The sequence below is a fragment of the Chaetodon auriga genome, chromosome 4 (genome assembly GCF_051107435.1).
Source record: "Chaetodon auriga isolate fChaAug3 chromosome 4, fChaAug3.hap1, whole genome shotgun sequence".
Taxonomy (NCBI): domain Eukaryota; kingdom Metazoa; phylum Chordata; class Actinopteri; order Chaetodontiformes; family Chaetodontidae; genus Chaetodon; species Chaetodon auriga.
Window position 1 is genome coordinate 5,010,615 of NC_135077.1, and position 24,820 is coordinate 5,035,434.

The 24,820-nt window shown below is 41.6% G+C and overlaps 1 protein-coding gene across 1 annotated transcript in view; it reads right to left on the minus strand.

Moving 5' to 3' along the window:
- Nucleotides 1-2,707: 2,707 nt before the first annotated feature.
- usp43a (ubiquitin specific peptidase 43a) overlaps nucleotides 2,708-24,820 on the minus strand; it is a 106,643-nt gene continuing 84,530 nt past the window's right edge. Inside the window, exons 12-16 of the mRNA XM_076727771.1 lie at nucleotides 23,524-23,643; nucleotides 19,170-19,419; nucleotides 15,814-15,972; nucleotides 10,775-10,936; nucleotides 2,708-10,660 (exon numbers count right to left, since the gene is read on the minus strand). Coding sequence (XP_076583886.1) covers nucleotides 9,504-10,660; nucleotides 10,775-10,936; nucleotides 15,814-15,972; nucleotides 19,170-19,419; nucleotides 23,524-23,643 — 1,848 coding nt within the window. The 3' untranslated portion in view covers nucleotides 2,708-9,503. The remainder of the gene's footprint in view (nucleotides 10,661-10,774; nucleotides 10,937-15,813; nucleotides 15,973-19,169; nucleotides 19,420-23,523; nucleotides 23,644-24,820) is intronic.

The following is a 24,820-nucleotide window of genomic DNA, read 5'->3' on the forward strand; positions in this document are numbered from 1 at the left end:
GTTGTACTCTCACATAAACTTTTGTACTGACACGGTAGCCTTGACAGTTTTAAAACAATTGATGTGACGGAGGTGTTAACACAAAGTGAATGCGATGAAGAACTTTCCCAGTCTTGCAGCAGAGCATAGAGTATCAGGGCTGGATGTTATTGGGTGGGATGATGTGAGATCAGTAAGATTCTGCAGGGATGTGCCATGAAAATCTATTAGGTTTAAGGGGAATGCTGTGTTCCACAAAAAGCAAGTCATTAGCGCAATTCAGATTAGCTCATCAGCAGATCTACCTGCCACCATCACTCACACCCACTCCATTTAAAGATGTTCTGTGGAGTATTATTCATATTTTCTTTAACAAACTTTTGACAAAGAAGCTGCTTTGAACATCATCATGACAAAAACTGTGTTTGCATTTAAGTTAAACCACAATAATTAGGGTTTCCTGCATTGCACCTTTTGTCTGGCAGCTGAAACTATGTTGTGTTGCTGAACTCTGTTGAGTTGGAACAATTCAAAAAGAACTGAAAGCTAATTTCATGGCGCTGGGCTTTATTCAGCCTCATTAGCTGAAGGAAACGTATAGGAAATCTAGAATGACTCAGCGTTCTTATCTCTTTGCTGTTTGTATGGACGTGGAAGAGCAGGATGAGGAGAAACAGCTGTCATTCTGAGAGTTGAGGCCCAGCAGACGTTGCCGGTACCCCCCCGCCTCCAACACCGCATCCCCAACAACAGCCGCATCCTCTTAGCCTTTGTCATCGCCTTAATCCTCTGGCGCTCCCAGCAGGAGACCGAGATAGCCTGACGCAACTGATGAGGCCATTTTCGAGCAAGTGTGGGAGTTGAAGGAGGGGAACGCTGCCAACGTAACTAACTTGCATCATTTTGCAATTATGTATGCATTTGAAAACAGCCACTTAACGATCGTTCAGTCCTTGACTATGTGCCTCATGAGGGGCACAGCGTAGCCAAAGCAGCTCCTGGCAACGTATGAGTGAAGTCATTTCAGGCATCCGTCATTAGATACCAGAAAAACACAAATTTAGCACCTTGTTGACAATGAAGTGGGACAGCTGCTCACGAGGAAGGAAGTGACTGGCGGAGGGACTGTAGCAGTGCAAAGTCGAACCGAGCTCTCTTTCATGTCAAATCCACACACCCTCTACATGTTACCACTATTTGTCTCCTGCACTTCAGCACTACTAATTACTTGCTACTGGCCAACCTCAACGCCAGTCTTTACCTCAGTTGAACTGAGCAGAGGCAGCCACAATAGCAGTCTAATTGCTGTGTGTGCTCATGTGTGTACCTACAGGAGATGTGTGATCTCTCCCAGGCGATACTGATGCTGCATCTTCCAGATCTGCTGGGTTACATTTTCTGCATCCCAGTTCTTGCATGGCTCCTCGAGAGACTTTGCGTCCTAATTCTTTTAGGGCAACTAAGGGCAGTAAAAAATAATCAAGAGATTTGTCGTATTTGAAACATGAACTGGATTACGGGCTGCAGTCTCTGCCAAAACAAAGCCAAAGAAAACAGCTGCAAAGTTGTTGATAGTGCTTTCCTATATTATGTAAATGCATCTTTAACCAGTGGTGGAAAGTGAGTTAGGGCTGCAACTAATGATTATTTTTAAATGTTGATTTAAGTGGCTGTAATTGGTATTTTTATGAAAACAAAACGACAGGGGGTCACTTGTTGTGATTACCCTTTAAGAATTATGGCCCGTTTCTGGAGCTCCCCTCGGCTTTACAGAACTAATGGGTTTCTGCTCATTGCTTCGCTGTCTGGTCTATACCTGTTTTGGCTCACTCTCACTCAACGGGCATCCATTTTGCTGAAAAAGCTCTGAAGACCCACAGTTCAGCACCAAACAGACAGACGTACACAGTTAGCTGGGGAATATAGAGGACATTCAGTTCAGGAATTGGTGGAGAGAGCTGAACTGAGCTACAGTAATGTTCCTCCCAAAGTGCTGAATGTGTCAATGGTAGCTGTTTGCTACCGCGTATGTATGATGATTTGTCAGTGTTGTATTCACAGCATGTTTCTCTTGCACCCAAGATCCCACAAAATACCGTTTGTTGCAGGTTTAATATTGTGATTATCTACTTGATTAATTGGTTAATTGCTTCATCTAGAAATGTCAGAAAATAGTGAGAAATGACTGTTGTGTCCTTCTTAAAATAGCTTGATTACAAACTACAATCTAAAACCCAAAGGTATTCAGTTTATTTTATAAATGACAAAGAAGCAAATCCTCAGTTTTGGAGCTGTAAAGAATTTAACCATGACTTAATTTTCTGGCAATCAACAAATTGATTAATCAGCTACATACATATACATACATAAGAACATACAGTCAAGTAATGCAATGCACTTAATACTGCTTTGCTGCATTTCAGAGGCAAATATTAAACCTGCTTCATTAAATTCATACTTTAATTATACATTCATGTGAAGTAAAACTTTATAGTCACACCAAAACTCAGTGACTCACTAATTTCATGACCTGCTTGTTTGTGATTTGACAAACAAAAGTAAAATAATGTCTTTTTCAAATGTGGGTGACAGCTCATTCATTTCAGTAAATATATTTAAAATAAGAAAATAAAGGAATTTTTTGGTATTACTAAGATTTTAATTTGTATATATTTTTTATGTAAAATGTATAATCAAGCATCTAAAAAATGTTGACTGAAGGCCATCGTCATAAATAGTACCTTTTTATTTATTGTATTGAAAAATAAAAACAATATACCATCATGTACAGGAGACAGTTCAGGCAGAAACTGTTGTTTTACAGTGAAAGCAGACTTACACCCCGACGCAAAACACTGGATACACTGCATGTGAGTTCAATTGAATAGCTCGGCATCTTATTCCCAAATCACTACACCCCACAGGTCAGATGTCAGGAACAATATGCTTTCTTATTCTCTTTCCCTCTCTCTCTGACACACACACACACACACACACACACACACACACACAGAGTTATGTGTGTATACGCAAATATACAGATTTTTTAATGTAGAAAAATTGCATTGCATATAAAAACATCTTCAACCCATATTTCACAAAAATTGTGTCAACACTCAACAACAGTGCTCAGTTTGTCAGAGTAAACTTTGTGTGTATGTGGCCACAACTGAATTGAGCTAAGCAAAAGCAAAAAATAAAAAATAAAAATAAAAAATAGATACAGAACTTCAAACCTTATTAAAACACAGTATTGATCTCACAAACAAACTGTTCTCGACTGCTTTGTCCTCAAAGAAAAACAGAATACAGGTCAGTTTATCCATGATTATCTGCGACGTCAGAATGGCTGACTCAGCTTTGACCTGTCTTTTATGCGACAAGCACTCAGGAAAATGCACTGAAAATATGGAAATGATTTGCTTTGGCCAGCAGCTAAATGTTTTCATTCAGATTTAGAGATTATGGATAAAGACGCTGAAGAAACTACTAGGCTACACAAGGTGACTTTTTCCATCCATCCTCTGAGAAAAACAGAGAGGGAGTGCTGCACACAGTTTGAATATGAACAACACTATCGAGTGAGCCATGAATGCTTGCCTGTATTTAGTTTAAAACCACAGTTGTCATTTTGTTAGTTCAGGGGAGCTAAGCTGCTAAGAGCACAAATCTCCAGCTACACTGTATTGGCTACAGTGTGTTATTTTAAACACAGAATGAGCAGGGCTGTCCTAAAAAAAACTAAGTGTAGACTCATGCAAAAAAATACTTCCTCTCAATCATCACTTATGACCCACAAAATGTTTGGCTGTGTCTGTATCTGCTCTCTTCCCTTTGTTTTCTTATTTTGCTGTGTTCAGGACCTTTGGGCAGTGGGTGTGTAGCCCCCAGCCAATAACCGTGGGCAGAGTGTGATGGTGGGACTGGATAAGGTAATAAAAATAATAAAACTCTATAAAAACATAGCAACTAGGTGCCAGATGATGAGCAGCACGCATCCAGAGGAGCCTTTGAGCTGGGGCCACCACTGAATACTTGTGTTTACGAACGGCAACCCACTGATCTCATTCATTCTGCCTTCAACAACTGTGTGATTATAGTAATTTCAGCCTGTTTTGGCAGAATTTGTGAATTCATTTACAAGGTTTGGTGAACTTGCAGTCGAGGAAGACCAAATAGCAGTCGCAGTCAAAGCAAAGCCACTATCGATTCATCTTGACATTTCAAGGAGAAAACAAAGCATCTCACTTTGAGATTTAGCTTTTTTAAGTATTGATTTTTTAAAAATCTGTGCTTCACTTCCTAACTTTTTCAATGCACCCTCTCAAGAATTATCTTAACAGCACTTCAGAGTCCAAACTTCTAAAGAATATTTAAGAATAAGACATTCAACGATTATTGCTTAGACACTTGAAACAGGCTCAGAAGTGTACAGCTTACTGAAAGTGCTAGTAAAAATACATGTGATGCGTTATTGTAAGGGCTGAGTGTGTGTGTCACCTCATTAAACAAAATGCCTCAACTGCCACTTGTACCAATATTTTTAGTAATTAGTTGCAGAAATAAAAAGAAAAATAAAGAAAAATAAAACAAAGACCCTGAAGAGAAAATGGCAATGAATGCTTAAAAATCAGGGTTACAAACATACCAGTGTACCATTAATTAAAGCTGTGACTAACGCCTGCGACTAAACTAATTACTGGTCGACATGACCTTTTTGGTTTGGGGACATGAGCAAAAAAACAAGAAACATTAGATATCTGTGAAAAATAATCATCATGCCGTGCAAAGTGACTGTTAAATAATGATATCTGTTTGAAGTTTTGGGTAAATCTCGGGCAAATTTTTAAGAAAATCTATGGGTGATGTTGACGGGTTTTGTAAGTTAGAGGCAAAGGGAATCCAAACATTTACTATGAGAATTAAGAATTTAGCATATATATATATATATATATAGAGTTTCACTATGTGATACCAAACCTTCACCTCTGGAATAATTTCATGTGTCATAGCCTTGAAAGCAAAGCGCTCCTCAGCGTCACTGTTCGTAAGACACAGACGCTTGTATCCTTGGCGTAAATAATGGTATCAATGTGAATTCAAGTGTACGTGAAACCTTAATGACACAATGAGCTACATACTGATGATCTGCATAGAACACTGGTTTCCATGATACAGCTGCTTTAACTCACAGGCTCCTATCCAATGAAAAGGACATGCTTGTCTATTTTGCTGTTTGAACACCAACATTTTGTCTTGTATTTTCAAGGTGAGGCAGTGAGACACTGCAACAAGCTTTGCATGGCCTGACAGCGTTCAGCGTCAACTGAACCTCAAAGAAAAGCAGATAAAAAAAGATTTAATGACTGCACAAATGTACTATATCTACTGTAAATCCAGTATTCGCGGTCCTTTGGAAGTACAAGTACAGGTTTTTGAGATATAAACTCTGAATAACAAATTCTTATTTCTAACAGTAGTAAGTAGTAAAAGCCTGTAGTCCATATTGAGTACTTCTCTCTATGTTGCAAAAACTCAGCAGATGATGAACAGAAGCTGTATATTCATCATAATTCTTCATACAGAGGGAGACAACGCGAAAGGTGTTGGTTGTGCAATGTCGTCTACGTTATACAAGTTCAATAAACTGGATTATCAGCATCAGGGTATCATTTTGCATCTACCCTGTCAGTAAAATGTTTGAGGGATGACTGACTTTTTCTAACTGCCATGTCATTCAGTAGTGTCACTGTATTTACTTCAAAGCGTTCCCTTATGTGTACGGTGCAAGTTAAACCTCAGCACTGGGAACATATCAACGTAGGGCCATACATGTGTAGAGCCTGAGAAGGCATCGTGACTAATGTCCTTCCACAAATAATTTCTAAACATCACTGCAGCAGCAAATAAGCTGATCCAGCTGGCCTGTTATTCTATTATAGTGCAACAAGAATTTGAGTTTTGAAAAGGAAGTAACTCATTTGAAGTGTGTGGCTGGGAACACAATTATGCATTCCTCCAGCTGTGTGAGGGACTTTCAGGGAAGCTGCACGGAGGGCAAAAGTATAAGAGTGTAATTGTATCGTATATTACATACAAGTGAACAACTAATCATTTAAATGCGAAGCAAGGCCATATTGGGAAAAAAGGGAAAATGGTAAAATTAAGCAAGACTAATATATGATTGCATATTCCCCTGTAGTGTTCAAAATAAATCTTGCAGAGTGTATAAATAACGCTCACAGGACGAAAACACCATCATAATTTATCATAATACCTAACCTGTGAAAAGACAAAGTGCACAGCAAAACCTGCATTACGCTGGATTCAAAAAGGAACTGCTAAATTTGAGTTCTCGCTGATCACTATGGAAGATTTAAAGTGCCTACATTAAAACAACCAAAAAAAATTAAATACAATACACATTGCGATATGCATTTAATTTTGTTTGTATTTACTATGTCATAATTCAATTTAATGAAAACTTTGATGAACTTTCAGTGCCACACTAAAATCAAATCAGAACACAAAATTAAGTGAAAAGCTACACTGCGTCTAAGCGGCGTCGAGCAGAGAGCAGCACAGACATGCAAATACTAAATACAAAGCACTCATCAGTTTCCTTGAGGAAGTGAAGGGAAGCTTTTTCTTTTTCGAAATAGCGACACGCTGTCCATTCTGAAATGGAAAAAAATCAACTGTCTAGTCACAGCCTGGGGGTAGGGACCATGGGTGGTTCTTAGTGTCACTGACACAGCTGATGGCAGCCATGAGGGACAGTCTTCCACATTAAAAAAGTTTCTCGATGGCCATCGGGTAACAGGGACATCAGAACCAACTGTGGATTTAGTTACATTTTTCATTAAATGTCTGCAGAAGGAGTACAAACAGAGGGAATTCTTTGACAGCTAGTGTTAGCTGTGTTAGCTTACAGTAAACACAGAGAAAAAGGAATACAGAAAAAAGAAAAATAAGTATGTGTGCTGTATTTCACTTTATTTCTTCTTTTTGATTTGTTTTAATTTAGGCATTTTAAATCTTCCACAGTTAGATTGTTCAGGCGAGGAAAAGTTTAAGGAAAAACTCCATCCTAAAATACTGACACACCGTGCTCCTTGCTATTTCTCTTTCTGATAACTGGTTACATTTGGTCAAAGACAGGCTGCAATATTACCGGACCTGTTACGATGAACCTTAATTGCAAAAACCAACATTGCTGAATATCAGGTTCTGGTGAAAATTCGAGAAGTAGTCATTTCCGAGAGTCACCACTTTGTGCACACATTCAACAAAATGTGGATCAAAAATCTTTGAAGTGGGAGAATTTTTCCAACAACAGCTTCAATAGAACAGTAAGTGCCACATTCTGCATTTTGAGACAAGACAGACACACAGATTCTTGGTGTGCTAATTGTGGTCATCATCTACATATAACCCACAGCTAAATGGAGCTTGATTAACTGTGTGACAGTTGATAAAGTCCTGGAAAACATACAAAATCACAAATGAGGAAAAAAAGCCATAACACTAACACAGAAGAAGAAAAAAAATGGAATGCATTCAATCTGATTAATTGATGTTATTTAAAAGGTGTAATACATTTTCTAAAGGTGGATATTGCATTAACATTACACTTCACGGCAGACAAATGTATTTTCTAAATTCCTTTATGCCAAAAGGAGGTTAATCAGGTTCTGGAAGGGAATCAAGAAACGATTAAGCGACCCAGGTCAGTGATTCTACAGAATACTTCTACCAGTGTTATTACAGTTAGATGCCATGGTATTTCCCATGCAGGTTTAATGCCTGGATCAGACTACACAAATCTAGCCTGATTTTGAGACGATTTTGTCATGGCCGACAAGTAACCGGCATCATGGGCGATCGTGAACGACAACTGTGCGTCTATACCTGTGTAGTGTGACATGCTTAACGTGTCGTGCAGCATCTGGGATGCCCCACAACACCCAGACGGAGTCTAGCACATCAGAATTTTTTTGTCTTGACACGCCTAGTATGACGTCTCCCATGACGTGTTCCTGAGCGTTTAACAGGTGCTCTGTCCAGAGCACAGTCAGGTAACCATGGCAAGGAGGAGGACGAGGAGGGATGCTGAGGTTGGTGCTGTCAGGTGGGACAATGAAAGAGGGGAAAAGTTTGTTGAGCTGTGGTAAAAGTACCCCTGCCTACTTGATGTTTCCTTAAAGGAGTACCATGATCGAGTCAAAAAAGAACAAATGTTGGCGTGAAATAGTGGAAGCACTTCATCAGCTGTGAGTGAGCAGCATTATCACAACATTATCCCTGGTCCTAACTGCAGGAATACGTTTATCATTACTGATTCCAGATCAAACATTAAAGTAGCCTGTTTGATGTGGCCAACACAGCCAAGCCTGCTCCTAGTAGAAAAAATAAATATGGAAATAAAATTACTAAATGTGAAACTCTTTGTACCTGTTGTAACTGTTGCTATCCACATGTATAATTTAATGACTGAATGGGAAAATGTTTACACCATCTCTTGCCTTTTAATGTTATAAAGCATCCACAGCCATTTTTGTCTTTTTACCTTTTCTTTTTTTTTTTAACGGTACACAAGACCGCCAGCATCACACACAACACTTCTGTCAGTTTGATTGACAGCTACTTTACCTGCCTCACCGATGACACCTGAATTCGTGTATGATCGTGAAATAAGACGAACTGTGATTAGTCGGGGTCATACATGTAGTTTTGCCAGTCACCCGATGAAGACACAGCAAGAGTTGATCCTGATCTCTGATCATTCGATCTGACATGGTGACCCCCGCCAAAGGCAAAAAATTGTGTAGTCTGATCCCGGCATAACCCAGAATAAACAGCAACTGCAGTCTGGGTCACATGGGGATAAATCAAAGCTTCATTAAAACGTAATTTAAATAAACAAACCAAACAAGGGATTAAAGGTGAATCATTGATGTTAATCAGAAACTGCAGTCTCAAAGCACCAACGTCAATCAAGTGGACACAGTACATTCTTAAGAACACAATCAGTGTTTTTTGATTGTAAGCAAACAACCATAAGAATTCAAAATGGAATGACGAATTCCAACACTCACACTACACTAATAAGACACAAATGTGGATATTATGTTTGCGTGTGTGTGTGTGTGTGTGTGTGTGTGTGCGTGTGTGTGTGTGTGTAAGGGATTTCGTGCTTCCAGTGTGAAACAGATGCACTCATTGGTCTAAACTGCATATTCATTGCTCAGGCACTTGTTTCAAGTCATAAAAAATGGAATAAAAATCAACTCTCTCTGACAGGTCACATACTTTCACTCTGCTCTTCATATCCCACCGTTAAAGGACCCTTCATTTGCTCTGTGCTTCCACTGTGGACACCACTTGGGCCAGTTCATTTTCTGGGAACAAAAAGGCGTACCATTGTGGACCACTCTATTGCTTGATCTCAGAGACTGGACGTCATTCATTTTATATCACATAAAAGGCTTTGTGTGTGTGAGGATGTGTTAAATATCTCTGTGTCAGAAGCTGGACTCGGGCACTGTCCTTTTGCGCCCCAGTGAGGTTGTGCTGTAACGAGTCCTCTGTAGGGTGCCATAAGACGGTTTGTCTGTTGTCAGGCTGCGTGATGGTGCTGGGGTTGTAGACATGCCATTACGATGCAAAGATGCTGTCCTTCGCATGCTCTGCTCTGCTTTGGTGGGGATGTTAGAGGAGCTCTGGGAGCGTTTGATGTCAACCGAGGTTCGTCCCACCTTCCCGTTTGCCAGCTCATCACCCACATGACCTGAGCCATTAGACTTGCCTCCTTCCACTCCAGCTCCTCCTCCTGCTGCTCCATTGGACAGAGACAACCTAGAGAGGGTCCTTCTGCCTCCTTCCTCACCTGCTCCTTTGCCTGACTCACCATCCTTGGACTTCCTTGAGTCCTTATCCTTCTTCAAAAAGTTACCTTTGAAGAAGGAGAGCAGTCCCTCATGGTTCTTGGGCACTTCTCCTTTCTTGGTATTGGAGTTTCCTTCATATGCACTCTGCTGATTCCTATCAGCCCTGTCCCCTTTTTGTCTTCTCAGAGTTCCATCATGGAGACTGGGAGTGCTGTAGCTTGGCTGAACTCCAGCACTGGAATTCCTTTTTGTCTCAGTGTCCTGGGAAGCTTTGGAGGAGCTCTGCTTCCTGGCATCCTTCCTCCTGGTCAGGGTGTTACTGCTCGAGCTACTGCTGACATTCATGGCGCTCTCATCTCTTGTCTGGCTCCCCTTGGTGCGTCTCAGGCTGGCTGTCTTGTCTGAAGGCCTCCTCTGGCCTTCCGGGACTTGTTGAGACTCATCTCCTGCCTTACCCACACAACTTATGCTCCCAACACTGGATGACCGGACATTGGTTGCAGTTCGGCCCTCACCAGCTTCTTTTGTGCAGCGCGGTTCGTTCATCAGTGTTACTATTGGATCCTTTGTGCACCGGGGCCGCCGGCCTGATTCCAAGTATTGTACCAATTCCACAGGGGCAGGTTCTTGGACAGATGGAGGCACTGGGTCAGGTTTCCGTCTGTCCTTTGACCCAAAGGACCAGCGTAGGGGAAGCACTTTGCTCAAGGTGTCCTTGGTCTTGCTGGGGGCTCTCATGCTCACACTGCGTCCCTGAAGACCCCTGATAAATGGCCTGCTCTCAAAACCCCCTAACAATTAAGTAGAGAGGAAAATGTTTTAGTTTTTACATTGTAATTCAAGGCCTTTACGCAGAACAAGCCACCAAACTGATTAGAGGAAATTCTGGGAGCAGGGTCCCTTACCTCTTTCCTCTCTGGAACCATTGTCAAGGAAGACTGGAGACTCAGGCGAGTCAGGTATGGAAGATGGGCAGGTGGTGGAGGATCGAGAGACCAGACTGCCTCTCTTACTGTCCCCTGTCAGCCGGATTAGCCAGTGGTCGGACATTGATGAACTTGTGGACCCTGTCAGACATACAGATGGAAAAGAGGGATCAGAAGAAGAACATTAACCATAAAAGATTACTTCAAAAATATAGCGTTTCATACCCATATCATTGTTGGACTCATGCTGGCAACTTTAAGCATGAACATTGTTTAAATGGGTGAGTTTCATGAAAATTCACACCCTGTGCAGTGAGCGGGGAAATTAGCTATCAGACCAAAAACATTTTTTGTACCAGGCTGTAAACATGTATATGTTTACTGAAAAGTTGGGCATTAATTATGGGGGTCAATGGGGATTGACTTGCACTTGGAGTGAGCCTCAGGTGGCCATTCCAGGAACTGCAGTTTTTGGCACTTCCACATTGGCTTCATTTTTCAGACCAGGAGGTTGCCACTGGAGCAGAACCAAATTCATCTTTTTTTAATTTAATGCGTTCTTCTTTTTTGTCAAAATCTGGCACCTATATTGCCCACACTGCAATAGATCTCTCTAAGATTCGGGTGTGTTATACTAGTAGCAGTCAATGTAGCCTCCAGCTGTTGGTCTCAAGCAGAGATGAGGACCTCTTACCACAGGTCTGGTAACATCTCTTCTTTCTAACTCCACAAACCTGGATTATTTTTCATTTTCAAACTTGCGGTCTTCAGCCCCAACTGACACTGACTCAAGAGACATCACTTGAGGCAATTTATCAGACCCAGAAAAGGTTCTACACAACTTCCATCACATATGCAGTAGCACTCCCCAACAGCTGTGAACACACTGATAGGCAAACTCAATGGAGTTCTCCTTTTAAGAGACAATTAACCCCAAAGGGAAAGTTCTTACGTTACAGTTTCATTACACCGGCAGCAGTGCTGTAGGAATTATCCAAATCCTTCACTTAACTAAATGTAGTCATATCACAATGTAAAAACATTGTAAATTCTTGCATTCTAACTTTTATCTAAGTAAATGTATAGAAGTAATAATGACATAATGTACTACATCAAATGTAAAAGTAGCTATGCAGCAGAATGGCTCCTGTCAGCGTTATAGAGTATTATTACTTATGCATTAGTTTGTAAGATGCATTTTAATGTTGTATCAACCTGAGGTGGAATAACAGTGCTTTATGTACTATTGGCTTTTAACCTATAAAGTAAATGCCTCAAGTTTGTACTTGAGTAGAGTACTTGTGTGAATATACTGGCATTAACACATTTTTACACTTGCAGCATTATTGTGTTATAATCACAAATATTTCAAGGGTGCCAGTACCTCTGATATTGAGCCATTAATATTTTGCTGTTTTTCATTATGAGAACAACTGAAAGTAGAGAGAGAGATGCCTCCTTGCTTGCTGTTCCGAGTAGGATTAACTGATATGCAGAGATTAAGAAGGTGCCTGTCCCAGTGTTGTGAGTGAACATGCTTTGCCCTGCGGCGCTTTTTTAGGAGTATTTGACTTTGTGTTAAAATGATGCCACATGATGGTGGGACATAATGCCCCATTTGCCTCCATCTTCCTCTGCATCCTTGGATGTATCTCTATTTTGTATATAAATGGTGGAAGCTGTGAGGAGAGCTACAATAACACACAAATAACAAGAGAGGAAAACATTTGCTCCTCAAGCACTCCTTCCTTTTCCTGAGGAAATAAGCGTGTAACTTGTCTCGGCCGTCACTCTGATCTGCTTCAGCCTCTCAGGTGGATTTGTTTCACTTCATGAGGAATCAATTTGTGGTTCATATGGTCACAGCAGACACACACAAAGGAATGTGAGGCATAGTGTGTTTATCTACGTTTTTGAGCCTGATTGACTTGTGCAGAGTAAACACACAGCGGCTCAGTACACTTAGCATTTTGCCTTTACTATTTCACACACAGAGGCTTCTTATTCAATGATTTTACACAGCTGCAATAAGTTGAAGTGGAAACAGATAGCTAAAACAAATAGAATAGCAAATTATTATTATTATTAAGGAGTAAGAAACATTTATTCTACAGCACTTGACACTTTGTGGGTGGACAAGATAAACAAACTGAAACAGAATGCAGTCAAAAGGTGGCTCATTATCTGCACTGGATGTACTGCTTGTAGTTCATAACACGTCCTCATCCAATCATCTGTAAGCTGTCAAATTCTATACACACTCTCTCTCTCTGCTGTCATTCAGCTGCCTGTCAGCACCCTGAGGCTCGTGTGACCCACCTCCACCCTTCACCTCAAGTGCAGGTAACGCCTGGCCATCTCCAACCAAATCCTCCGATCAGAGGTTTCCCTTCTCATGAAGTCGTTCCAACCTCCACCTCCACCTCCACCTCCATTCTCTTCACCTCCATCAGTGTTTAGGTTCTGGGGGAAGTTCCCCATATATCAGAGGCACCTAATCCGTAGAACCACTTCCCATAGTGATCTGCTTCCTGCCTTCCTCCTACTTTCGCAATAAATTTAATTTCTGTTCAAAATTTCTTAACATATTTGTTCCTCCTCTAAGTCTCTCACGACTGAAATGGTTGTTGAAGAGCAGCTTTAAAGCTGTCCGTTCAACCTTTGGAGAGTTAATAACGTTACGTTTGCTGACCTTTCCTAATGTACTGACTTCGATATTCACTGAGAACAAACAGACCATTCCCTTCACTGCGCACACACACACACACACACACACACACACACACACACACACACACACACACACAGAGGTGGTTTTGACTCATTTAGCCTGGCCCAAAGCTCGGACCCGGTCTTAGTGGTCTGCTGATGAAGGATGGTAGTGGGACATTGTGGCGCTGTTCGTAAACAGGAACTTTATTTCCTCTGCAGCAGCGAACACACGGCCTACCAACACTGGCACGGTGGCAACACTGTCGCCTCACAGCAAGAAGGTCCCAGGTTCGATTCTCGCTGCGGGCACCTCCTCCACCATGCCTTCGGTGCCTGCTGCTCGAGGAGGGCCTTTCTGTGTGGAGTTTGCATGTTCTCCCCGTGTTCACCTGGGGTATCCTCCGTAAAAATATACCCCCACTAAAAACATGCAAGAACAATGGTGACGGTGAAGATGGGTCCCCGGGCGCCGGTCTGGCTGCCCACCGCTCCTGGTCTGCCGCGGAGGAGGGACGACCAGGATGGGTGAAATGCAGAGGACAAATTTCATCTCGTGTGCAGTGTTCCGCATGTGTGCATTCTTCTTCTATTAGGCTGCAACCACAGCTTATCTGGAGACTTGACTACTACACTGACCACACTGAGTATTGTTTAAGTTCATCTTTGATGCTGACAAGGTTAATACTTTTTTTTTCTTTTTGCATAGCTGACTCTTGTTGCATAAGCATTGTGTGTGCGGCTGTGTTAGCAGATTCTACAGCTGTCTTTGTGAATGTCAAGGCAAAGATACAATATTCTAATGTGGCTTTTAAGTGCGAATCCAGCAAATGCAGAACAGCATTTAATGGTGTCACAGTTTCTACAGTCTCACAATTTAATATAATTGTCTACTGGCTCTCAGCTCTCCCCACTGTGCCTGGAGGTTGACATTGCTGGGTCATGATTAATGTATGCCAAGGGAGTGTCATTGGTTCACTGTATGCTCCCCTTGAAGTGTTTCTGTTTAAATTATTTCTTTCCTAAGTGAAGCCAAAGATCTTTAAAAAAAAAAAAAAGTGTGTGGGGGCAGAAAGAAAGGAGCTCCATCCACCCTGTAGAGTAGGCACTAACAGCAGCAATGTAAAAACATTAAATATTGGATGATAGTTTGATTTTGCAGATTTAGAAATGAAAATCTGAGACACAATGATCCAAGAGCTGCATTCTGGTCTACAAGCAGTGCTCCTAAATATGTGTAACAATGTGGTGACAAGTTTTGTTCTCAGTATTTTAAGTTTTATCAGATATAATTTGGAGTGTACAGTAAGAAGTCTTTTGGGAGTTTTATGGACCTTTTTCTGCCTCTTACATGAAGCTCTTTAAACAAGGTAATTGTCAGTCCAGTCATTGTTTGTATCAACATATTCACACCAGCATCATAGCAATGGAGTGAGGAGGAAAATCAAGAAGGCAGGAATTCAAGAGATGGCACTGAAAATGAACCTTTATGAAGGATATCCAGATGTGGTTAACAACGTTCTTGATGTTCACTCCTCTCTGGTACGTCCAGTGCTGTCTCTTTACTCTGTAGGAGCTGACCAAACAAATTTTTGCCTGTGTTGCTGACATTAGTGTACATACAACAACTAGGAAGGGTCCAGGTACACGTTACCATGAAAGTGGAAAAAGAAAAAAACAGTCAGTGACTTCAGTTCTATTTTACTAATGAAGGGTTTGTTTGCGTTTTAGTCTGAATACCTGTGAAATATGAATACATTTAGGCCATGCATGCTTTGCATGAAGGCAGAGTAATGTTCGTACTGTGTTCTGTTTTTCAGCGATATTCATAGGCCAGCTCTACAGAGAAATCAGTAAGTTAATGTACCAATATAATGACTCTATGACCCTGCAGTGCTCTACAGTACAGTATGTGTTCCTTCTATTCCTCGATGAACATTTAGATTCTTACAGTATTCCAAACCACTGTATGACCGCCCCTCTCATTGTCTTAATGCTTATATTAAAGCAAACACATTATTTCACACTCTTTTGTTGTACTAGCAGGCGCTTCCATATTCCATTCATCTTTGATCCATTAAATTGTAAATGGGACACTGTCTTAAATATAATTAGAAACAGAATGTGATGATTTGCAAAACAGTGAAACCCCATATTTAATCAAAAATAGCATGTTGAAACTGAGAAATTTCATTGTTTTTCAAAATTATAACCTCATTTAGAATTTGGTGTCAGCAACACATTTAAAAAATGTTTTACGCAGCATCTCAACTTCTTTGGAAACAGGGTTTGACGTTTTGCAGACATACCTCTGACTGAGCAGCTGGCTGACCATGGAGGAATGGTGTTGCGTCTCTGGTAGAAAAGGATGTAGGCTCCTCTGGTACATACTTCGTCCTCTGGCACCAAGTCTACGCTGCTGTCATCGTAGCTATACCACAGCCCATCCACTGAGTTCCTACAGTAAGCTGGATTAGAGAATAGTATGAATAATGGACCCCTGAACAGATGTGAGTGCTCACATTAAGTCTTGCAAAAATGACACAATTATATGAAGATACTAAAAGCAGCAATTCATTTTTTCAAGTAATGTCTGTGCACTTGGAGCCACATGTAGCTCATTACTCCACACTAAAGACCTCCATTGCTGTCCAAAAATTATTCTAAATACATAGAGGTAACATGACAGATGGTTTGTTGCACAGACACCATCTGAGAAATCATCCTTGGAAAGTGTTTGGAGTGAAAACATCTTCTCCAGTGTCCTTCTATGCTCTTCTTTCAATGAAGGAATACTGCCCGACAGTTCTGATATAACTGGTACTACAGCAGCATCTAGAAGCCACCATTGGTGTTTTAGAGCAGCCAATCCTCTCAACGTCATCGCACATAACCCACACCTGACCGTAGCTGCCCGTGGTTCCTTACAGGTAGTGTTGCTTTCATCAACGACAACTGTGACTAAATATTGTGAGGAAAACGAGACGAGACGTAGACGTAAATGCTGGTCATGTGACGATAATTATAATTAAATATATAATGCAATATACTGACTAAAACGAGACGAGACGAAATGTTATGACGTTATTTCGTCTCGTCTCGTTTTAGTCAACGAAAATGGAGACATTTTAGCAGAGTTATCGTCACATGACCAGCATTTACATTGCGTCTCTTCTCGTTTCTGTCACGTGATAAAGGTTTGTTGACGACGATATCTAGTCATAATTTTCGTTGACTAAAGCAACACTACTGATGTATGCCAGTGCCTCCCAAAAGCTGATGGACAGCAACACAAGAGAAGAAACGAAAACGACTCTGCCTGAGATTAAAAAGAAGAAGTAGGTCAATCCGGATGAAACTGTGGTTGTATTATACAAACACCATTTTGCTATGACCTCAATGCAGCTTTTAATATACTGTTGATTGTTTTTACATACCAGTTCATTTCCATTGATTCTCTTTTATTCCTTTTTTTTCATTATATTTTTGGCTGATTGTACTTGTACTTCTGACTGTTCGTTAAACTTTGTGTGAGGCTGAGCAACGGCAGACCTCATTAACCAATTCTGTCCCAGTGCTGTCTGAAAATCCTCCACATGCCGGCAGTGTTCATGGCTGCTTGGGCACTGTTGGCAATTACTGGAAATACATCAGACAAATAAGGACATACTTGACCACCTCCAATTATGGCCTGCGTGGGTACTGGAAGTTTATGGAGCCACCGTCTCCAGGTCATTAGAGACTCAAATTGTGGGTAAAAATGCTGCATCCAAATGGACACTTTTAACTTTTTAAGCCTTTTATTCAAGCACGTCAGGTGGTGGGACACAGGATCCACAGGGTCCTGACACTAAAGGGAGAAAGAGATAAGTTCATGCATTCTTCGTTCTTGTCAAAACCTGACGCTCACATTACCCACAATGCAACTCAACCCTTGACAGGTTAGTGGGAGATTCTGTAGTGCTGCAGCTAATGCGGCCATGAGTCGCTAGCTTCAAGCAGAGGTGAGAAGCAGACTACAGAGGTCTGGTAAGCTCACTTCCTTATACTCCACATCAGCAGATTTTTTTCATTTTCGAACTTGTAGGCTCAGCCCCACCCAATGCTGACTCAAATGATGTCACTTGAGGCAATGTAACACTTCTCTCCGCAGCTTCTTCTGGAGCTACCTCCATCTCCATAACAACAAAGCAAAATGCATCTGCTGATAAAGACCACAACGTGATTTTAAGAATGTGGTTTTTAGATTATTTAATGAGACGGGTTGAAAGATGTACTGTACGCCCATAAGCTTCAACATTAAGTGTTAATAAGGCATCAGCAGAGTGGTTCAGCATTCAATACCATTGTGCCCTCCAAGCTCGTCATCCAGCTCAGACCTAGGGCTCAACACTGAGCTGTGCCACTGGATCATGAACTTCCTGACAGGCAAACGTCCGGCTGTAAGGACAGACAGCACCACGTCCTTCATCCTGACTCTCAACACCAGCACCCCTCAGGGATACGTGCTCAGGTGCATGACTGTATGGCCACCCACAGCTCCAACTCAATCAAGTTTTCTGCCAACTCGACCCTCATCAGACAGATTACCGGTGATGATGAGACACCGTACAGAGAAGTCAGAGGCCTCAGGAAGTCACAGAGAGAAGGACACACTTCCACACCATCAGTGGGACCACAGTGGAGAGAATTAGCAGCTTCAGGTGACCTGACCTGGACTCATCACACCGACACCATCAAAAGACAGCGAGATAACGGCTCTTCTTCCTAAGCCAGGCTGAGGATGCTCTACGTGGACTCCCGGATACTCTGCAGCTTCTAAAGGTGCACAGTATCCTGATTGGCTGCATCACTGCCTGGAATATCAGATGCATTGCACTCAACAGCAAATCTCTACAGGGGTTGATTAAAGCTTCTCAGCACATCACCAGGGTGAAGCTGCCACCCATGTAGGACCTCCACATCCAACAGTGCAGGAAGAAGGTCAACAGGATCTTCAAAGGCTATGTAAATATACCTGCACACATTGCAGTTCTATTTTCATACTATTTCCACACTGTTAAACCATCTCAGCATACTATATATTTATATGCATAACCTGTCTGCATCCTGTTCTTACCTGTCCATAACTGGGTCTCATTCAGCAAATATACATTTACTACATTACTGCACAACCTGTCTACATTACAGTTCATTCATTTTATCACTACTGTGCCCCAGTTAACCGCAACACTTGGTCAATGGCCGTACTGATGTGTTGTACATCATTAACAGCATCAGCAAATTAACTGACTGGAAATGAAATTATCCACAGTACCTCTGATTAGCTAAAAATAAAAAAAAAATTACATTACATAAAAAATGTTCCATCTGAATATATTTGACGATATGTGTTAAAACGTTGGTCTGAACAACATTCAAACATATAGTCAATGGTAAAATGTAGTCAATATGTATTCAGTGGTATGAAATGAGATAAGATAATGCTTTACTGATCCCACGCCGGGCAAATGAAGAGAAATGAAAGAAAGTCAAAAAGAATGGTCACATTCAGCTGATTATCAAAACCTTAGTTAACTGTCTGTCAACTACTCAGATAACAGATAAATTGTTTCAGCACATGTTCATTGTAGTAAATAATCTATTATACCAGCCAACTCCTTACCAGTATAATGCCCTCCATGCATTCCACCATGATGGTTGCACACAGCGTAGAGGTCGTACAGGTAGTCGTGGGGGAGGATCAAGTCGGCAGGTTGGTGGTGTTGGCCTGAGGGCTGCTTCCAGGAGGGTGTCCAGGCCCCCAAGTTCAGGTTCTTCATACTCTGGCTCCTCTTTACTACATGGGGGGCCATGTCCAAACCAGTCAGGGGGAAACGCACCAGGGTTGACAGCTTGTTCCTCCGCTCGCCTACCTGTTTCAACATCATATACATAACATATATTTGTGTGTGTGTGCGCATACACATATATATGTATATATAAACACAGTACAAATACGTGCAAGCATGAAAAATAACACATTTTATTGTGTGTTATTTTTCATAGCTCTCTATGAAAGCTATGGGGTGGATTTAACAGAAAACATTCAACACTGAATTTATTAAAAAATTATCATATTTATGTTTCAGCAAATGTACTGCATGCTATCAAACACTGATAAAAATGAAATAGTTTTGTAATAACATCTTGTCAATGACTCATGGGGTAGAAATCAAGCAGTGTCGGTGTCCATGGGTTGAAACTTTGAAGCACTGTACTTCTCACCGCTACTCTATGGCAGCAGGGTTTTTGCTTTTAATTCCATCAGAAAGTAAAGAGGAATGACTGCCTCACGGCTGTAAGCCTCCGCCAAACAGTCAAACAGCAGTTTACGTCCATGTCTGTCCAGACACATAAGTTATGTATTGAAAGCTCTGAAGGAATTTAATAAAAGGTATTATGTGTATTTTTTGGTGAAACGGAAGTTCTCACTATGTTCATCTGCATGGTTCCAGTGAGAAACATGCTGTCTTCACTTGACTATTTGTACAGAGGAAGACAGAGGACTGATGGAGAGCTTCATCACATGGTGCAACGACAATCACCTGAAGCTCAATATCAGCAGAACCAATCAGCTTGTAGTGGAAAAACTGGACGGACTGGATGCATACCACTTATGTCCTCTTCAAGAAGATGAAGGTGAAGGAAGGCAGTTAGTGCACGGAGTGACGAAGTACAAGACCATATCAAAGCCATCTTGTATCCATCTTATATAACCCCTTTCACCCTCATTACAAAGAGTTGTGGTAGATGGGCAGCTCATTCAGCCACCGGATCATATCACCCAGGTGTAAAACAGCATGCCTCCTAAAATCATTTGTGCCCACTGCTGTCAGGCAGTACAAGGCTGAGAAAAATCACACTGGTCATGAGAGGTTGCAGGCAAGTGCAAGTGGGCTTGGCTGGGGTTTGACCCATGGGGCCTGACTGGGCTCAGGGCCCAGCCAAGTGCCACGATTGGTGAGGGCAGACGGGTGTCAATCAAGCACTGGACAAAGGTGGAGACATAGCTGGCTGCAAAATGGTTTTTGCTATGTGTGCTCTCATGTCTCTGGTGTACAAATAGCCAGAAGTTTGGAGACTGTGCCAGCTATGAAATGAAATCTTGATTAAAGCTGTTTTTCTGGACTTGGCCCAGGTAGGCAGGGCCATTAGCCAGAGACATGCATAGATATTCTGATGGGCAGTGATTAAAAAATGAAAAACAAAAGCACTGCATTTCGAAGCAGCAGAGGCCAAGATAGCATGACTTTTACACGATGTCTACAAAAGCAGCATAGTTTAAGGAAGACATGAGCAGTGCAGCAGCTTCTGTCGCGCACACACACACACACACACACACACACACACACACAAATGAATGAAAAATGCAATGTAATGTAAGCTGTCAGCAAATGTAGTGCTGACAGCTTACATAATGTTCATTCACACAAAAGAAAGAAATGAATGATGAGAAGTGCAGAATCAGTCACTGAAATTAATGAATGCCGACATGAACCAGAACTCAGTGATGATTAACAGCAGCAGCACCACCAAAATAATTCCAGTAATGATGCAGAGAGGCACTTGAACCACACGCAAACCTTGAGTCACTGCAGCAACTATGTGCGGATGTTTCTGGTGTCAGCCATGTGTGGCGATACTAATGAGTCCGCCGTGAATGCTACTGTTTGTCCCAGAGCTTGAGAGGTTGGCCCAAATGTGACTATATGTGACTGTGTACTGCAGATGGAGGGCTCTTTCTGTAGATGGTGCTTATGAATTGCAAAGCAGTTTCAAGTAGAGGCCTTTTTCAGAGCAGACATGTTGACTTGTCAAAGCAGGAAGAGCGCACGTGTTTCTAAAAAACATTAACAATGCCGCTATTCTAGTCAAGTGTCTCAGTAAGAGGAGACAGTGTGACATTGAGTCAGCATGCACAAAACCAGGACCTTGAAACTGAAGCAGCTACAGCTAAATAGAATTCAGCCATCATTAATTATGTTGTTTTGGTACACCTGTGCTTTTCCAACTGTTACATGTCAACATGTCTACTGTGAAAAAAGAGCGAGTATAGTCGAGTTGAGTTGAGCCGCAACGCGCAGTGGACAATGCTAACATGCTTAGTAAGTGTAATGTTTACCACGTTCACCTTTTTAGATTAGTATGTTAGCATGCTGACATTTGCTAATTAGCACTAAACACAAAATACAGCTGTGGCTGATGGGAATGTCATTAGTTTTGAAGGTATCTGGTCATAAACTTAAATATGATACCAGAAAAGTTGGGTCCAGCCTCCTGAGCACACCTGCACGCAATCATCAATCAAGACCCACCTGCTCGCTCAGTATATAACTATATTGTGTGGTAACAACTAGACCAGAAACTCATGCTCAAGTACCCTATCAGTTTTTGTCTTGTATTTGTGGTCAGACAATATTTCACCAGGGGTGGGGAAACCATGACCTGGTTTACAACCTAAGCAACCTGAACATGGGAGTCATGGCGTCTTTGGGGGAGGCAGCACAGTGAGACGCATTTTAAGTGTGTCTGTCTTGGGTGGGAAACAGCAGTGGCTGACATGCTGCAGGTAAACACTAATTAGCACTGTTGTTTATTTCTCATCCTGCAGTGTGACAGTATCTCTCTGTCCCCTAAGTTGTCCACCAGCAAAATGGAAAAAGGGTTTGAGGTTAGGAAGCAGCCCAGCGATTATTTTGTGCAGGACCCTCTCATTTAGCTCACTCAGCTGCATTTATTCCATGTCTCGCCCTCCAAACAGGATGCATAAAACACCACTGAGTGTGTGTGTGTGTGTGTGTGTGTGTGTGTGTGTGTGTGTGTGTGTGTGTGCACTACTGACGGAAATGGAAGATGTCGAGGATTGACTTTGGATTGTGTTGTCTCCCTGGCTGATGTGAATAAGTTTGTTAAAAAGCTCTGCAGAGGCAAGATGCTGGAGGCGGATGTAATTCATATGGTAATGCTGGATGTTGATAGGCAGTTGTGATGCATCTTCAATAATGCACTCAGGTCAGGGGTGTTGGTTCGCATATATAAAAAAAGAGGACCAGAGGGTATGTTTCAACCATTGGGGTAGGACTCTCAGCCTTGAAAGAAAATGAACAAATTTATTGATTTTATTTGATGGTTGCAATCGACATCTAACCGAGCAACAATCTACCCTCCAAAATCCATGTGACTTTTCTACCTTTGATGCTTTCTTGCTCAGCGCTGATCTCACCCCTTCCTTATATCCTCTCAAATTGCCACAGCCTGATTGAACTGAATATCAGATGCAACAAGTGCATTGAGAGGATCTATTTCAAAGTGGTTAGCTAATGAATTTTTGATAGATTTCATAAGGAAAAAGCACAACATTTATACATTTATACAGAGGGCACGGATGAAATTTCACTTGTCTTAAAGCTGCATTAATTGATTTTTTTTTTTTTGGCAATGAGAACAAGCTGCGAACACGATATTGACATTTTTACCGTGTCAATTTATTTATGGTGAATTAATAAACAATTGTCCTTTAACAAACACAGTCTCCAGCAGACACAGAAAAACATTAGCATTCATTTGGAGTTGTGTTTGTTTCATCGCCTGATGAACATTCACTCCTTTTAGCTCTGTTGTGGTCTCCACCAACTCCCGAGAGACATACTTGGCTCATTTGCTGCTCACTGTTCAGCTGCGTTTTTGCGAAAAATGGCTGTCTGAAACAAGGTTGTTGGGGCGGTGAGAGCAAAAACGATAAGGTTGCCTACGTTGTCTCTCTGTCCCAGCTACATTCCCACTGCCCAGTCCTGACATAATATAGACAATGAGCTGAGAGATGCAGGTGATGATTCTCTTTGGGTTCATCACTACCAGTGAATCATTTCACATTACACACACACACACACACACACACACACACACACAGTGTAATTAATGCAGCTTTGAGAGATAAATAATTCAGTGCACCAGAGGCCGCTTTGCAGCTCAGCTACCTGTCGGAAGCGCTTCAGATGGAGGATCAGTATGTCAGGGAGAGTCCACAGGCTCATCTTCACCATGCCCTGCTGAAGCTGCTTGCAGTGGGGACACTTCCAGGCATCGTCTGGGGCAAGCTGGAACGAGTCGGTGAATGAATTCAATGGTTATACAAACCCAATAAAACACCATTAGTTCGATGTTTACTCATATTTGTGCTCATTGCATCACATTATGTATGACCTGTTTATTTCAGATGAATGGTCCTTACTTGCAAGCAGGTGTAATTAACTGATCAAAAGCCCTCAAGGTTGGAACTTGTCTGCATTCATTTTCTTGTCTTTTTCTTTTTTTCTTTTTTTAACCATAATCATGCCAGATTTAACGAAAACATCTTCAATATTTCAAAACCTGAACATTTCCTTTCAAAAACACAAAAACAAAAGCCTTAAGGATCGTGGAACTCACTGTGCCAGAAGCTGAATGCTTTGCTTTTTACATGCTTTTCAAGAGTGGGGTCGGCTCTACTTATATACTAACACTGGCTCTCAGGTGTTTACAGCCTGAGTTTCTGCCTGTTTCAATGCTTACACCTGTAAAGTATGGATCTGACACAGGAAAATCATCCCAGTCTGGAGTGATTTCACCAAAAATGTTTCGATAAACATGAAACCATCCTAGTCATGACTATAGTGTATGTTACAGCAAAACCCTGCCTGTATCAGCTGCCACTTGACCCCAGTCTCATCATGGTAAAAGCTTGACTGTCCAGCAGTTGCTGTTGCTATAGTTACAGACAGGGCTCACTGTCTCTCTTTCAAAACTCCATGTCTCTGTCCCAAAATGTTTCGATTCCACTTAAAATAAAATGAGATCATCATTCTCAGAAAAACAAAACACAAGGTGAAAAACAGGCTGCGGGCTGCACAGTCCTGCCCATCTACAGTTTGTTTTGATGCTGCGAGTTCTGGTGGGAAGTGGAATTGCTGCCTGCAACTGTACCGCAGTCACCACAGACAGTAATGCTTGTTCTACCACGTTCCCGATTAGAAAAGTGATGAGAAAAAGTGAGATGAGAAAAGCTTTGAATACAGATGCCAGCTGCGCTCCGAGCAGCAGTGACTGCTATGGTATTTGTCGTCGGTCCCACTTAACTCGAGAAGAGGAAGTGAAAATCAGGGGAACACATACTTTGTGCAGTCAACTGCAGTCAACATCATCTGAAGTTCAACACTTCCTAATGATGTCTGCATAGCCGGATCGCATCTTGTTGGTGGTTATGCAGCATCTTGTGGCTTTAGAGATTGTATTTGA